The sequence below is a fragment of the Nycticebus coucang genome, chromosome 6, assembly GCF_027406575.1.
Source record: "Nycticebus coucang isolate mNycCou1 chromosome 6, mNycCou1.pri, whole genome shotgun sequence".
Taxonomy (NCBI): domain Eukaryota; kingdom Metazoa; phylum Chordata; class Mammalia; order Primates; family Lorisidae; genus Nycticebus; species Nycticebus coucang.
The window spans coordinates 101,292,349-101,308,276 of record NC_069785.1 but is presented as its reverse complement, the minus strand read 5'-3'; the positions used below and the strand labels follow the sequence as shown (position 1 = coordinate 101,308,276).

The 15,928-nt window shown below is 44.5% G+C and overlaps 1 protein-coding gene across 4 annotated transcripts in view; it reads right to left on the bottom strand.

Annotated features, from left to right (window-relative positions):
- The window catches only part of ADAMTSL3 (ADAMTS like 3), a 406,539-nt gene extending 391,015 nt beyond the window's left edge, over window positions 1–15,524 (bottom strand). For all 4 annotated transcript variants that reach the window (XM_053593613.1, XM_053593612.1, XM_053593614.1 and 1 more), the window contains exons 1-2: window positions 15,246–15,524; window positions 13,376–13,477 (exon numbers count right to left, since the gene is read on the bottom strand). In XM_053593613.1, the coding sequence (XP_053449588.1) occupies window positions 13,376–13,444 (69 nt within the window). In that variant the 5' untranslated portion in view covers window positions 13,445–13,477; window positions 15,246–15,524. The remainder of the gene's footprint in view (window positions 1–13,375; window positions 13,478–15,245) is intronic.
- Window positions 15,525–15,928: the final 404 nt, after the last annotated feature.

Genomic DNA, 15,928 nt, shown 5'->3' with positions numbered 1-15,928 from the left:
GCGTGTGTTCAATCCGTCTAAACCCGCCCGCAACTGTGGGGTACTGTGTCTGATCAGGTTAGCAAAGAGCTGCTGACCTCAAGGGAACCACCCAACTGGACACCCCCAGAAGGTGGTTTTTTTTTAAGGCTGTATCAAAGTACCATACTGTACACCTATATTGCTCCATCTCCCTCTTTCTGTGCCTCTCTTCTTTTTGTCAATATTCCTTTTACCCACCCCCTCTCCTTTCTCTATTTTTCTTTTTTTTTCCTTATCACTCGGTCCTCCTTTCTTTCATCCCTTTTTTGCTCTTCAACCTTCTCACCCTTCTGGTCCTGTAACCCTTAGTCCACAGGCACGAGAACTTAAAGAGCAAGAGGAAGTGAAAGGAAAATTAGGGCAAGGAAACAGATAAAAGAAATCACCCATGAGGAAGAATCAGCAGAAAACTCCAGGCAACATGAAGAACCAGACGAGAACAACCCCGCAAAGGGACCATGAGGTAGCTACTGCAGAGGATTCCACCTATACAGAAATGTTAGGAATGACAGAAAGGGAATTTAGAATACACATGTTGAAAACAATGAAAGAAATGATGGAAACAATGAAGGAAACTGCTAATAAAGTGGAAAATAACCAAAAGGAAATCCAAAAACAGAATCAAATAAGAGATGAACAATATGAAGAATATAAAAAGGATATAGCAGAGCTGAAGGAAATGAAACAGTCAATCAGGGAACTTAAAGATGCAATGGAAAGTATCAGCAACAGGTTAGACCATACAGAAGAAAGAATTTCAGAGGTAGAAGACAAAGTTTTTGAGATAACTCAGATAGTAAAAGAGGCAGAAAAGAAGAGAGAGAAAGCAGAACGTTCACTGTCAGAATTATGGGACTTTATGAAGTGTTCCAACATACGAGTTATAGGAATTCCAGAAGGGGAAGAAGAATGCCCCAGAGGAATGGAAGCCATACTAGAGAATATTATAAAAGAAAATTTCCCAAACATCACCAAAGATTCTGACACACTGCTTTCAGAGGGCTATCGGACCCTAGGTCGCCTCAACTTTAACCGAGCTTCTCCAAGACACATTGTGATGAACCTGTCCAAAGTCAAGACAAAAGAAAAGATTCTGCAAGCTGCCAGGAGTAAGCGCCAGTTGACCTACAGGGGCAAATCCATCAGAGTGACCGCAGACTTCTCTAATGAAACTTATGAAACTTTCCAAGCAAGAAGACAATGGTCATCTACCTTTAATCTACTTAAACAGAACAATTTCCAGCCCAGAATTCTGTACCCTGCTAAGCTAAGCTTCAAAATTGATGGAGAAATCAAATCATTTACGGATATACAAACATTGAGGAAATTCACCACAACAAGACCAGCTCTACAGGAAATACTTCAACCTGTTCTGCACACACACCACCACAATGGATCAGCAGCAAAGTAAGAACTCAGAAATTAAAGGACAGAACCAAACCTCCACACTGATGCAAAAGATAAAACTAAGCAATGGACTCTCACCAAATAAGACCAATAGAATACTACCACACTTATCAATTATCTCAATAAATGTTAATGGCTTGAATTCCCCACTGAAGAGACATAGATTGGTTGACTGGATTAAAAAACACAAGCCATCCATTTGCTGTCTGCAAGAAACACACCTGGCTTCAAAAGACAAATTAAAGCTCCGAGTCAAGGGTTGGAAGACAATTTTTCAGGCAAATGGAATTCAGAAGAAAAGAGGAGTTGCAATCTTATTTTCAGATACATGTGGATTTAAAGCAACTAAAGTCAAAAAAGACAAAGATGGTCACTTTATATTGGTCAAGGGAAAAATACAACAAGAAGACATTTCAATTCTAAAGATCTCTGCACCCAATTTAAATGCTCCCAGATTCTTGAAACAGACCTTACTCAGTCTGAGCAATAGGATATCTGATAATACCATAATAACAGGGGACCTTAACACTCCTCTTACAGAGCTGGACAGATCCTCTAAACAGAAATTAAACAAGGATATAAGAGACTTAAATGAGACCCTAGAACAACTGTGCTTGATAGACGCATATAGAACACTCCATCCCAAAGATAAAGAATATACATTCTTCTCATCACCCCATGGAACATTCTCCAAAATTGATCATATCCTGGGACACAAAACAAATATCAACAGAATCAAAAGAATTGAAATTTTACCTTGTATCTTCTCAGACAATAAGGCACTAAAGGTGGAACTCAACTCTAACAAAAATGCTCGACCCCACCCAAAGGCATGGAAACTAAACAATCTTCTGTTGAATAACAGATGGGTGAAGGAAGAAATAAAACAGGAAATCATCAACTTCCTTGAGCATAACAACAATGAAGACACAAGCTACCAAAACCTGTGGGATACTGCAAAAGCAGTTCTGAGAGGAAAATTCATTGCTTTAGATGCCTACATTCGAAAAACAGAAAGAGAGCACACCAACAATCTCACAAGAGATCTTATGGAATTGGAAAAAGAAGAACAATCTAAGCCTAAACTCAGTAGAAGAAAAGAAATATCCAAATCAAATCAGAGATCAATGAAATTGAAAACAAAAGAATCATTCCAAAAATTAATGAAACAAGGAGTTGGTTTTTTGAAAAAATAAATAAAATAGATAAACCATTGGCCAGACTAACGAGGAATAGAAAAGTAAAATCTCTAGTAACCTCAATCAGAAATGATAAAGGGGAAATAACAACTGATCCCACAGAGATACAAGAGATCATCTCTGAATACTACCAGAAACTCTATGCCCAGAAATTTGACAATGTGAAAGAAATGGATCAATATTTGGAATCACACCCTCTCTCTAGACTCAGCCAGGAAGAAATAGAGCTCCTGAACAATATCAAGCACTGAGATCAAAGAAACAATAAAAAAGCTTCCAACCAAAAAATGCCCTGGTCCAGATGGCTTCACTCCAGAATTCTATCAAACCTTCAAGGAAGAGCTTATTCCTGTACTGCAGAAATTATTCCAAAAAATTGAGGAAGAAGAAATCTTCCCCAACACATTCTATGAAGCAAACATCACCCTGATACCAAAACCAGGAAAAGACCCAAACAAAAAGGAGAATTTCAGACCAATCTCACTCATGAATATAGATGGAAAAATTCTCAACAAAATCCTAGCCAATAGATTACAGCTTATCATCAAAAAAGTCATTCATCATGATCAAGTAGGCTTCATCCCAGGGATGCAAGGCTGGTTTAACATACGCAAGTCTATAAACGTTATCCACCATATTACCAGAGGCAAAAATAAAGATCACATGATCCTCTCAATAGATGCAGAAAAAGCATTTGATAAAATCCAGCATCCTTTTCTAATTAGAACACTGAAGAGTATAGGCATAGGTGGCACATTTCTAAAACTCATTGAAGCTATCTATGACAAACCCACAGCCAATATTTTACTGAATGGAGTAAAACTGAAAGCTATTCCTCTTAGAACTGGAACCAGACAAGGTTGTCCTCTGTCACCTTTACTATTCAACGTAGTGCTGGAAGTTCTAGCCAATACAATTAGGCAAGACAAGGAAATAAAGGGAATCCAAATGGGAGCAGAGGAGGTCAAACTCTCCCTCTTTGCTGACGACATGATCTTATACTTAGAGAACCCCAAAGACTCAACCACAAGACTCCTAGAAGTCATCAAAAAATACAGTAATGTTTCAGGATATAAAATCAATGTCCACAAGTCAGTAGCCTTTGTGTACACCAATAAGAGTCAAGATGAGAAGCTAATTAAGGACACAACTCCCTTCACCATAGTCTCAAAGAAAATGAAATACCTAGGAATATACCTAACGAAGGAGGTGAAGGACCTCTATAAAGAAAACTATGAAATCCTCAGAAAGGAAATAGCAGAGGATATTAACAAATGGAAGAACATACCATGCTCATGGATGGGAAGAATCAACATTGTTAAAATGTCTATACTTCCCAAAGCAATCTACCTATTTAATGCCATTCCTATCAAAGTACCTACATTGTACTTTCAAGATTTGGAAAAAATGATTCTGCGTTTTGTATGGAACCGGAAAAAACCCCGTATAGCTAAGGCAGTTCTCTGTAACAAAAATAAAGCTGGGAGCATCAGCATACCAGATTTTAGTCTGTACTACAAAGCCATAGTGCTCAAGAAAGCATGGTACTGGCACAAAAACAGAGACATAGACACTTGGAATAGAATTGAAAACCAAGAAATGAAACAAACATTTTACAACCACCTAATCTTTGATAAACCAAACAAGAACATGCCTTGGGGGAAAGACTCCTTATTCAATAAATGGTGTTGGGAGAACTGGATGTCTACATGTAAAAGACTGAAACTGGACCCACACCTTTCCCCACTCACAAAAATTGATTCAAGATGGATAAAGGACTTAAACTTAAGGCATGAAACAATAAAAATCCTCCAAGAAAGCATACGAAAAACACTGGAAGATATTGGCCTGGGGAAAGACTTCATGAAGAAGACTGCCATGGCAATTGCAACAACAACAAAAATAAACAAATGGGACTTCATTAAACTGAAAAGCTTCTGTACAGCTAAGGAGACCATAACCAAAGCAAAGAGACAACCTACACAATGGGAAAGGATATTTGCATATTTTCAATCAGACAAAAGCTTGATAACTAGGATCTATAGAGAACTCAAATTAATCCACATGAAAAAAGCCAACAATCCCATATATCAATGGGCAAGAGACATGAATAGAACTTTCTCTAAAGACAACAGACGAATGGCTAACAAACACATGAAAAAATGTTCATCATCTCTATATATTAGAAAAATGCAAATCAAAACAACCCTGAGATATCATCTAACCCCAGTGAGAATGGCCCACATCACAAAATCTCAAAACTGCAGATGCTGGCGTGGATGTGGAGAGAAGGGAACACTTTTACACTGCTGGTGGGACTGCAAACTAGTACAACCTTTCTGGAAGGAAGTATGGAGAAACCTCAAAGCACTCAAGCTAGACCTCCCATTTGATCCTGCAATCCCATTACTGGGCATCCACCCAGAAGGAAAGAAATCCTTTTCTCATAAGGACACTTGTACTAGACTGTTTATTGCAGCTCAATTTACAATCGCCAAAATGTGGAAACAGCCTAAATGCCCACCAACCCAGGAATGGATTAACAAGCTGTGGTATATGTATACCATGGAATACTATTCAGCCATTAAAAAAAATGGAGACTTTACATCCTTCGTATTAACCTGGATGGACGTGGAAGACATTATTCTTTTTTTTTTTTTTTTTTTTTTTTTTTCCGTAGAGACAGTCTCACCTTATCGCCCTCGGTAGAGTGCCGTGACATCACACGGCTCACAGCAACCTCCAAATCCTTGGGCTTAGGCGATTCTCTTGACTCAGCCTCCCAAGCAGCTGGGACTACAGGCGCCCGCCACAACGCCCGGCTAGAAGACATTATTCTTAGTAAAGCATCACAAGAATGGAGAAGCATGAATCCTATGTACTCAATTTTGATATGAGGACAATTAATGACAATTATGGTTATGGGGGGGGACAGAAAGAGGGAAGGAGGGAGGTGGGTGGGGCCTTGGTGTGTGTCACACTTTATGGGGGCAAGACATGATTGCAAGAGGGACTTTACCTAACAATTGCAATCAGTGTAACCTGGCTTATTGTACCCTCAATGAATACCCAACAACAAAAAAAAAGAAAATAAATAAATAAAAAGAGCACACAACTTTTTCTCAATAGAGAAAAAGACAAACCATGAAGATGAAAATCCATTCCACTTAGGATGTCTTCAGGAGACAATGCACAAAGCCAGTATCACACATGGTCAAAAGTATTTTTAAGAATCTCTCAGTAATGAGATATATTTATCCTTACTATTACAGGGTAAGAGGACATGTTGATGGGAACACTCTGGCAGGCAATTTGTAGTATAAATCAAAGATCTTAAAATTTCACATACTTTTTAACCTAAAATTCATGTCTCAACAAATACATTTTTCTAGAAATGTATTCAAAGCAAATAAACACAAATTCAAGCAAAGATAGATCTTCAAGTATATTTATAGCAGCATTATTTTTGCAACACCAAAAACAAACTGTGACCAGCCTAAATGTTTAGCAACAAAGAACTGGTTAATGGAGCGTGATATGTCCAGACAATGCAACTCTATGAATACATTAAATACCATGATAGGAGAACATTTGACATGAAAAAATATTCCTCACAATGTTAATTTTTTTCTTAAATAGTTCTGAAAAAGAGTATAATAAACGTCTAAAAGATACCTATATGTTAATTTATCAGCAGAATATTGGAAATATATACAACAAGATCTTAGCAATTAGTAGAATTAAATTGGGGTCTTATTTTCATCTTTGGCCTTTTCTGTGTTTTCTACATGTTTATAATGAATATGTTTTATGATTTTAAATCAGAAAAAAACACATGAAAGTAATTTCAAAAGAAAGTGTGAAGAGAATTTAAAGAGTCCCTTAATGTTGTAAATAATTCTTTATTATAGAGTTATTAGTCCTTGTTTCTAAATTATTTTCAAAATAAAATGCTGTTTTACTTATAATTGAAGTCTTGGAGAATAAAAGCATTTCTGAGTATTTGACCACAATAATTTATAGCACACATTGGCTGGAGCTGTTCAGTGCTGACAAATTCCAGAAAGTAATTGCATGAAATACTTGGAGAGGAAATTGTTTTATGCTTCCATGCTATTTATGGAAATTAGCATTTTTGTAAAAATAAACTGAAAGCATTCACAATCATAAACCTTGAAATGTGGTTTCCATAAGATGTTAGCTTTGGTGCTTTAAGATCCATTAGTAATGCAGTGAAGAAACACTGCCTACTTTTTCTCTGTTATGAAACAATTACACATAATTGGTTTTTTCCTCTTATGTCTTCAACTCTTTCTTTCTCCTGGCTGCTTCCCTTTTTAGAATACAGATAATCTGAAACAAATTTGGCTGAGCAAAACTTTTCTAAATGCTGTTTCCTCCCAAAGAGTAGACTTCTTTTATGCATGCCTCACCTGCAATCCATTTCAATCCTCTAAATGTAACCAATCGTCTCCCAGGATCAAGACAAATTTCCACCTTCATGTGCCCCTAGAACTTGTTCAAAACCTGAAAGAATGTTCGATTCTTCCCTCTTTCTCAATCCCACACAATCCTTTATCAGGCTCTAAAATAGCTCCCATCCTCACACATCCTCTCTCCTACAACTATCTCTCCATCCAGCTTGCTCTCCAGAAACAGACCTTGAGGTCCCATCATTACCAGCCTGAACCCTATTCTTCAAACACATGGTATCAGTGGAAATTGAGAAGAGGAAATACATTCAAGAGGCATTTCTGAAATGGAACAAATGGGAGTTTGTGGCAGAATAGGCACAGGGCAGGGGCAACAGAGAAGGAAGCATACAGGGTGGTGCCAGGATCTGGCTTGAAATGACCATTATGGAGAATGCAGACAGCGGTGGGAGGTGAGGACTATAGCAGGGAAGCATATTGTTTGAGGCTATCAGGGTGTTCTAGTGGAGGTGGCAGTAGTTAGTGGAGATACTGATCTATAGCTCACCAAAGAGGCAAAAAGCAGCCTTTCAGGGATAGAAGTCTCTAGAGCTAAAGAACAAAAAAGAATGAAATTAAAAAAAAAAAAAAAAACAGGGCAGTGCCTGTGGCTCAAAGGAGTAGGGCGCTGGCCCCATATGCTGGAGGTGGCGGGTTCAAACCCAGCCCCAGAAAAAACTGCAAAAAAAAAACAAGTATCAAGATTGTGTCTTATTTTCAATGTTAACATGTAACAGAGTGATAGAGGCATCCTGAGGAGAGCCATGGAGCCGGAGAGGAGAGAGCAAAGGGCCCGGCTCTGGAATTGAACAGCTTTTTTTTCTTTTTGTAAGAGGCAAGGTCTCCTCCCTCTTTCACTCAGGATGGAGTGCAGTGACATGATCACTGAAGCTATGTAATGAAAAGGGAAATGAAGAAAAAGCAAAACGTTCATAAAGATTGGGAGTGCCTGCAAGGAGAGACTGACCACCCACTCTCCAGAAGGACGTCTGCTTAGACAGTGGGTCCCTGATTTGTCCCTGGGTCTACCAAAGCAAGAAAAGGAGAATGGAAGGGAGATGGCAAGACAGAGAGGGAGGCTGGCATTAAAGCATCCTGTCTCCCCACTGCATGCAATAAAGGGCAGGCATTTTCTGTTGGTCAAGTAAGCAACACTAAGGCATTTGGTTCAAACTCTCCGGCCAGCACCCCACTCACTAAGGCTGCAGGCTAAGTGAGAAGACCCCAGCATCAAGTGACAGGCAAGTGACAGGCAAGAGCTAGACTGCCACTGCAAGGAAGATCCTGCAAAGCCCTCGGAAGGACTTGTACCTGCCATCACAGGGGCAAGCGGTCAGGGAAAGGCCTCCAGTTAAGGAAAGAGTCATTTGCCCTTCCCCCTGCCCTCTCTCCTTGTTCCCTATGGGTCCAGAAGGAATAAAGGGACACATTATCTCAGAACCAGTCCCCACCACCCTCTTGCCATTCTACGGTAGGGAAAGAAAAGAGTGGACCACAGCCCTGTCCCACATTGGGTACCTGGAGCCACACATAAAGCCTAGACCAGAGGGAAGGGAGATGAGATTTAAATTGAGTTGAGAGCCAAAATTATTAATTGAACTGGACTTCCAAAAACTGAAAGTGAATCTTCTTAACATTTCACTAAGGGATGGGAAAGGGGGATTTGACAAGGCATGGCTGGACCATCGAGTGATTTGCTCCATAAGTATACCTCTCAATAAATCTGTCTTTCAGAGACCCAAATCTCACAGATAACCCAAGACAGGGTGATCTCATAGACACCAAGGTCATGACTTACGAAGGGGCCACACCTAGCCAAAGCCAAGTTGATTAAATGGGAATTCTGTGCCACATCAGGGACAGGTCTAGCCTGAACTATTCACCCAGAGACAAAGTCCTCCAAACCCTGATCCAGAGCTGCCTCTCCTGGGATTCCACACTGCCCATCAGTGACATGGTCAAGGGTGAGAGCAGCATCTAATTTAGGGGAACTTGGGTGGTGAGGTTGCTATGGAACACGAACTTGTTGAGGAAGATGACAAAGAGGCCCGAGTCACACCACCAGCATTCAGAGTTCTGTCCTCATGTCAAGTCTGTGACTATGGCCTTTCTCAGCACCTGTAATTGCATCTGGCTGGCTTATGGGGGCTGGAAAAGGGATGCCCGAGTTGGCAATAAGGGGAGGTCAAGATTTAAAGCCCCCCTCTGACATCCTTTATTAGTTTCCTCTTGCTGCTGTAACAAAGTACCACAAGTTTAGTGCCTTAAAACAATACAAGTTTTTTTCTTTTACAGTTCTAGAGGTTAGAAATCTGAAATACATTTTTGCAGGACTAAAATCAAGGTTTCAACATGGCCAGTTACCAGTGAAGACCCCAGAAGATAATCTGTGACTTATCACGTTTTTTTTTTTTTGAGACAGAGTCCACTTTGTCACCCTGGGTAGAGTGGTAGAGTGCCATGCGGTCATAGCTCACAGCAACTTCAAAATCTTAGGCTCAAGAGATCCTCTTTCCTCAACCTCCCAAGGAGCTGGGACTACAGGCATCCACCACAATGCCCAGCTAGTTTTTCTATTTTCAGTTGAGACAGGGTCTTGCTCTTGCTCAGGCTGGTCTCAAACTCCTGAGCTCAGCTGATCCACCTGCCTCAGCCCCCAGTGTGGTAGGACTATAGGCGTAAGTATAATCATTGCTAGCGTTCCTCAGTCCCTGATGTATTATTCTAGTTTCTGGCTTCTGTGGTGGCAACTCCAGCTTCTTCTGCCCCAACACTTCTGTGTCTCTCTTATAAAGACTGTTGTGATTACATGATATGGGATAATCTCCCCATCTCAAAATTCTTAATTGTATCTGCAAAGTCCCTTTTGCCATATGAGGGGACATTTATGGGTTCTATGGATTAGGATTTGAGCATACTTAGGAGCCATCATTCAACCTGTTGTACATCCCAAAGGCTTCTACACTCTGCCTGACAGCTCTACCAATATCACGGTCAAAGAAACAGGAGATCCAAGAGCATCTACCCAAGAGCACTTGGCCTTCTGTGCCTACTCTACTTCCAAGTCTTCTGCAAGATCAGTCTCCTACACCAGACCCCAACCTCAGGATTAGAAACAAAACATGAAACCATTTTGTCTTGAAGAGAGCATGGTGCCTATATTTTTTCTATAATTATTTACTAACAAGACCCAAGGGACAAGATCCAAGCCAACACAGAGTTTCTTATTTTACAAACTGTATTTTTAGATTTCCAAATTCCTCCCTGCACAGGTCACCACAGAGTTATAACACTACTCCTCCAAGAAGCCTCCCAGAGCCTGTTCATCCAAATGTCTCCTGCCTTTCAAAACTGTCACCTTGAGGAACCTGTTCCAAAAGATGTCTATGATCTTGGCAGGGGAGATGGCCAAAGATCAATCCATCCTTCTGAAGAGGCCCTCTCACCCAGAGTCACAAGAGGTGGGTGGAGAGTTTGCCAGAAGAGAATCTAAATAGCAAAGCACCTCCCAAGATGAAAACATCTGGTAAGGGGCCACTGGGATATGCGATAGACCACTGGATATGACTGTTTAAAGATGAACAAGCAAGCTACATAGCCAATGTTAAAACCATTTCTACGTAAAGTTGCTAAAGGGCTAGGAAGATATCCTGAGACTATTAAATTAGCAAACAAATGAGGTGATTTGTTTTACTCCTGGGCAAGAGAAAAAAAACCAAAGGCAAGTTGTAATTCAGGAGACAACTGCCACAGGACTCTTCCTCAAGTCCACCTCAAGGGGTCTCAAATATTCCAGGCTGGAAGAGAACTGGAATAGCAGCTGCTGTGCTCTCAGGAAAGATGTCCCTCAGTCAAGGGCTAGAGCAACGGAAAGCTTCCGGGCCTGAGAGACAGGGAGAAGGGAGGCCTTTCCTGCTGTTCGGAGGCAGAAACAGCAAGTTCCTCCAGGAGTGATCAAGAATGAGGCAGAAAAACAAGGCACTGCCCGTCTCACACCTTGTCCTGCAATCTATCACAATTACTTGTGTGCAATGAATAGGAGTATTTAAGTTTTAGCTGATTTAATAAAGAACTTTTTTATTAATTAATTGGAGCGTCTCAGGCACCTTGCAGCCCAGCCTCGCACTCTGCTGTACTAGTTTTGTACTAACCGCCTGGCGGCAGCACTTCCAAAACGAAGTAAGAAAGATATTAAAGAACCCCTTCCAAAAGCCAGAATCACAAAATACCTCAGAAAGGCAGCCTGGAATCAAACTCCGCTGACCCTGACCGGATAACCAGTGTCTAACCCACGCGCAGGGCCCCAGGACCGACCTACCCTTCACTAGAATATTCTTCCCGCCCATGGTGTGCTGACCCTGGCCACACCCACCCACACCTGCAGGAACCTCCACGAGGAGAAGCCTCTGCAGCGTCTTCTCTCCTCAGCTATGCCTCTTGAGTGCCCCCTACCGCCCCACTGTGGGAAATACACACACCGTGCTCTCTTCAAACCTTTAATGGTGACCAGCGACTGCAACAACAGAGCTGACATTTATTGTGCACTTATTAGGTGCCAGGCACTGTTTTGTTTTGTTTCACTTTTTCCACTTCACAATGGAGTAATTCCTCCCAACAATTCTTATCTCGTCTCTATAGATGTGGAAACTAAGATGTTAAGACCCAGAGATGTTTGTGTGACACAGTGAGGCAGTGGTGAAGCTCGGGTTGGATAAGTGGATGGCATGAATGATGAAGATCCCTGGTCAGAGCTCTCCTTTTATGACCTCTGTGCACATTGCCTTGATACATGGAAACAGCCTTGCCACAGGCGCACAGATATGGAAAAATCCAAAAGAGGTCACTGAGTGATTCAAGCTGGGCAAACACTGCCCTTGGCCAAAGGTCAACAGACTGCCTCAAAGCACATTTAAATTTTATAGGGTGAAAGAAGAAAAAATGAAACGTGTTCCTTGAACCTCACTCAGTTCCATTTGTCCAGGAACAAATTTCTGAAGCTCTCGTAGCCTATTTCAGATCTGCTGGTGGGACAGAAATGTAAGTCTCCACCCTTTTACCTCAACACTCACTTGCTGGCCAGAGAAATCCTAAAATCCTGAAAATACTTAACTTTTGTTCTAACAGAGAGACCTATTAAAATGTGATTATAGGGCAGCATCAATAAAATGGGTTAATGGTGGGAGAAGATGTACCTCGCAGACCAATTCTGTGTGAGTCACAGAATTCATGGGGCATTACAGCCAAAAGAGGCCACAGAGATCAACTCCAAGAGAGAGAAATGAAAAGGTCTGATTAATTTATCCCAGGGTGTATATCTTCATTCACCCAAAGCATGCTTATTTAACAGACATTTAAGCCCTTAAGTGCCAGGTCTGGAGAGTACACAGGCTACTGGACCCATGTGCCTGAGAAGTTATGTCTGCAAGGAGGGGTCGCCTTGCTGTAATTCACACAAGACACTCTATGAGACTAGCAACAGCCCTTGGATGCAGTTCTAAGATGTGTTCTGCCTTTAGATCTAGGGCTGAAAACTGCTTGGCTGAATCCAGGCTGCAGACATATTTGCCTGGCTTTCAGTGCTTTAAAAGCTGGGAGATTTTATAAGAAATCTGGATGATTCAGCTATCTTGAAAAATAAGAAGATCTGGCAATCTTGGGCTTGTGTTCCCACTTAGCAGTGATCAGCTGGAATTGAGTAGAGGATGTTCTTAATAGAAGGAGCCTCTCCACTTTGCCACTATCGCCATCACTCTCTATTGTCTCTTAGGCAATGCTAGCTTTGTGCCTGTGTTTGAGTCTGCCCTGCAGGCCGATAAAAGTGCAATCCATGATCTGGGTCCTCTCAAACTGGTTAGAAAGAAAGAAGTCTAAAGAGAAGATCGCAAAGCAATGAAATGCGTGATGATAGAAGTAAACTCAGAATGCTTACTTAGTGGCTAAGCTAGGGCCAGAACCTGACTGCCCATTGATAGTGTCCTAGCCTCTACTTGGCACATGCAGACATTCATTCTAGTCTGAAATCCAGGGTCCAAGTCATGGCTGATGCATGGCAGCTACAGTGCTATCAAGACTGTGCTCAGCATTCAGAGAACCCAAGGGTCATCCTTGCCACTCACCCAACCACAAATACCATTGGCGGGCGGTAGGAAAATTAGAGTCTACGTAGAATTAATGCTAATCATACCACAGTCTCAGGTGGTCTAGAGTAATGCTCCTAAGTAAACAGAGGAACATCCACTCTATCCACTCTTCCTCTTCCCCTCACTATTACCTTACCTGCAGAAGGGTAGAGTGTGTGAAAACCATCCACTTCAGCAACCACCAGGGGGTCTTCCAGGAAGCCATTAGGTCTGGTCTCCTGGGGATCTCACTTAAAGCCTAGAAAAGAGGAAACAGTTGGTTTCCACCAGCTCTGGCCCCAGACACAGTACCCATGACTTTAAAAGACTAATCAGAAAAGGACCTAGAAGCCCAGACAATGTCTTGGGAAGGTTTGGGCTGGCTCAGCATGGGGTGTCTGCTGCAGGGTGCAGGCTATCTGGAGCTCCCTTTAGAAGCAAGGTCAGGAGGGGGCTGGACCTGCCTCTGGTAGGCAACTCTCAACCCTCCAGAGGCTGAGACGTCCCTGCACCAGCCACCTCCCAGCCCATTTGTCAGCAGCAGGGTGTGGCTATTAGCATCTAACTAAGGAAACCAGCATAGAACCAAAGGTTAGGGTACCTGCCAGCTCCTGCATCTGACTTAAGAAGCCAGCAAAGAACCAAGGGTTAGGGTACCTGCCAGCTCCTGCATCTGACTTAGGAAGCCAGCATAGAACCAAAAGTTAGGGTACCTGCCAGCTTCTGCATCTGACTTAGGAAGCCAGCAAAGAACCAAGGGTTAGGGTACCTGTCAGCTCCTGCATCTGACTTAGGAAGCCAGCATAGAACCAAAGGTTAGGTACCTGCCAGCTTCTGCCTCTGACTTAGGAAGCCAGCATAGAACCAAGGGTTAGGGTACCTGTCAGCTTCTGCTGCTTGAAGCAAAATAATGAGTCTAAGACCAGCTCAGCAGACCAGGTAGGGAAAGGACCTGCCTAAGATCACACAGCAAAACAACGGTTTTCTGGGACTGGAAGGTAGGTCTTTTGACAGTTTGAGCTTCCCCCAGTAGATGACACCGCACGTCCTGCACCCAGCTCAAGACCCACAGCCAGAGTCCGCAGAGTGGAGTTAAGGGATGTTTGAAGGACGCAGCCGGGAGCCAGACTAGCACAATCTCCTAAAGTTTAGGACCTAAAAGAAGGTGAAAGTGAACTCAGAGGTCAGCTGAGACCAGGAGGGCAGCGGAGTCTTTTTTTTCTGTTTGTTTTATTTATTTTTTTTCTGTCAATTTGCAGGGAAATTAGTATGAGAGACTGGAAAAGCCGAGGTCACACTCAGCTCTCGCTCCGCCTCGCGGGCGCCTTGGCGGAGCCGGTGTCCGGGGGCGGGTCGGTGGCTTCTCTCCATCTGGAGAAAGCATTAAGGGCCTGGCCTAACGCGATCCGCAAATGTGCTGCTGTTTCCGACCTGAGGCGGCGACTCCCGGCTGAAGGGAGGCGGCCGGTGCCAGGCCCGGAGACTTCGCGGCTCCTCGCTCGCTTATACCAGCTTTCCTAGCCCACATTTTCCCGCCTCCCCGCTGCCCAGCCGTCGCTTTTCCAGCGTTCCCACAGGGTCCCCTTCGGGTCCCCGTCATCCTCCACCCCCACTTTCCACGGCGTGCGCGTCACCTCAGTCCTCTGCGCTCTAGGCATTAACGACCTAGTTGCCAACCCTCTGGACTTTCAGACGCCGGAGGCTTTTTACCTAGAATCTCTCAATCCTGAAAAACCCTGAGGGGCCCCTCCCCTCAATAATCAAGAATGCCCCTCAGCCCGCTAAGAGCCTGTAAAGACTCTCCCCAGCCGTCCAGGACCCCAGGGAGCGCGCCCGCCCCGCAGTGTCCAAGCCCTAGGGAGCATTCCAGTCCTGAAGCCCCCAGGGCCGGCGCAGCACGCTACCCACCCCACTTGGAGTCCCCCTTGTAATGCTTAGAAAAGCCACTGCTGCAAGTATTCCTTCCCCTGGGGAGAGCCTTCCCTAGACCCCGCCGGATCGCGCTGCGCCCAGCTGGCAGCACCCACCTTGCGCTGCAGAAGCGTCCGGAACGTGCAGCCCCGGCTGGGCGCACTGGGGAGCCACCGGGAGAAGCGGCCGGATCAACACCTCGTGCACAATCCGGTACCGTGACCTTCCCCGACGCCGGCCTCCAGCCCGCGGCGCCGCAGTTGCCGCAGCCGCCGCCGCGAAGTTAAATGGGGCTGGGACCGGGGCCGCCCCGCCCCTCCCGCCCCTCCAGGCGCGCTGAGCGCAGCCTGGCCCGGGCCCAGTGGCGGAGGGCGCGCGCCGCCACCTGCACCGCCCGGCAAGTGCACAGCGCGCCCCGGCGCCCGTCCGCCCGTGCGCCGGCACTCTGTCCGGCCAGAGCTGGGGGCACGCGGGCGCGAAGAGACTGGGTGCGAGGCCGGGCCGGGCCGCTCAGAGCGCGCGGGGCCGCGGCGACGGCGAGACTTGGCTGGAACGCTCCTCCGCCCGCTTCCTGGAAGCCACTCCTCGCCTTGGGCCGGCCGCCAGGCGTTGTGCCAAGAGCCGGGATTGCCGACGCCGCCACCGCCGCCGCCGGCAGGCGCGCTGGGGAAAGGCGGCCGCTGCGCTGCGAGCCAGCCGGGCGGCCCCACCTCGGCCCAGCCGGAGTAGGGGTGCCGCCGTCCCTCCCGCCCCACCTCCCGGAGCCTCCACCCGCCCCGCCAAGGCCCGGGCGTTGGCT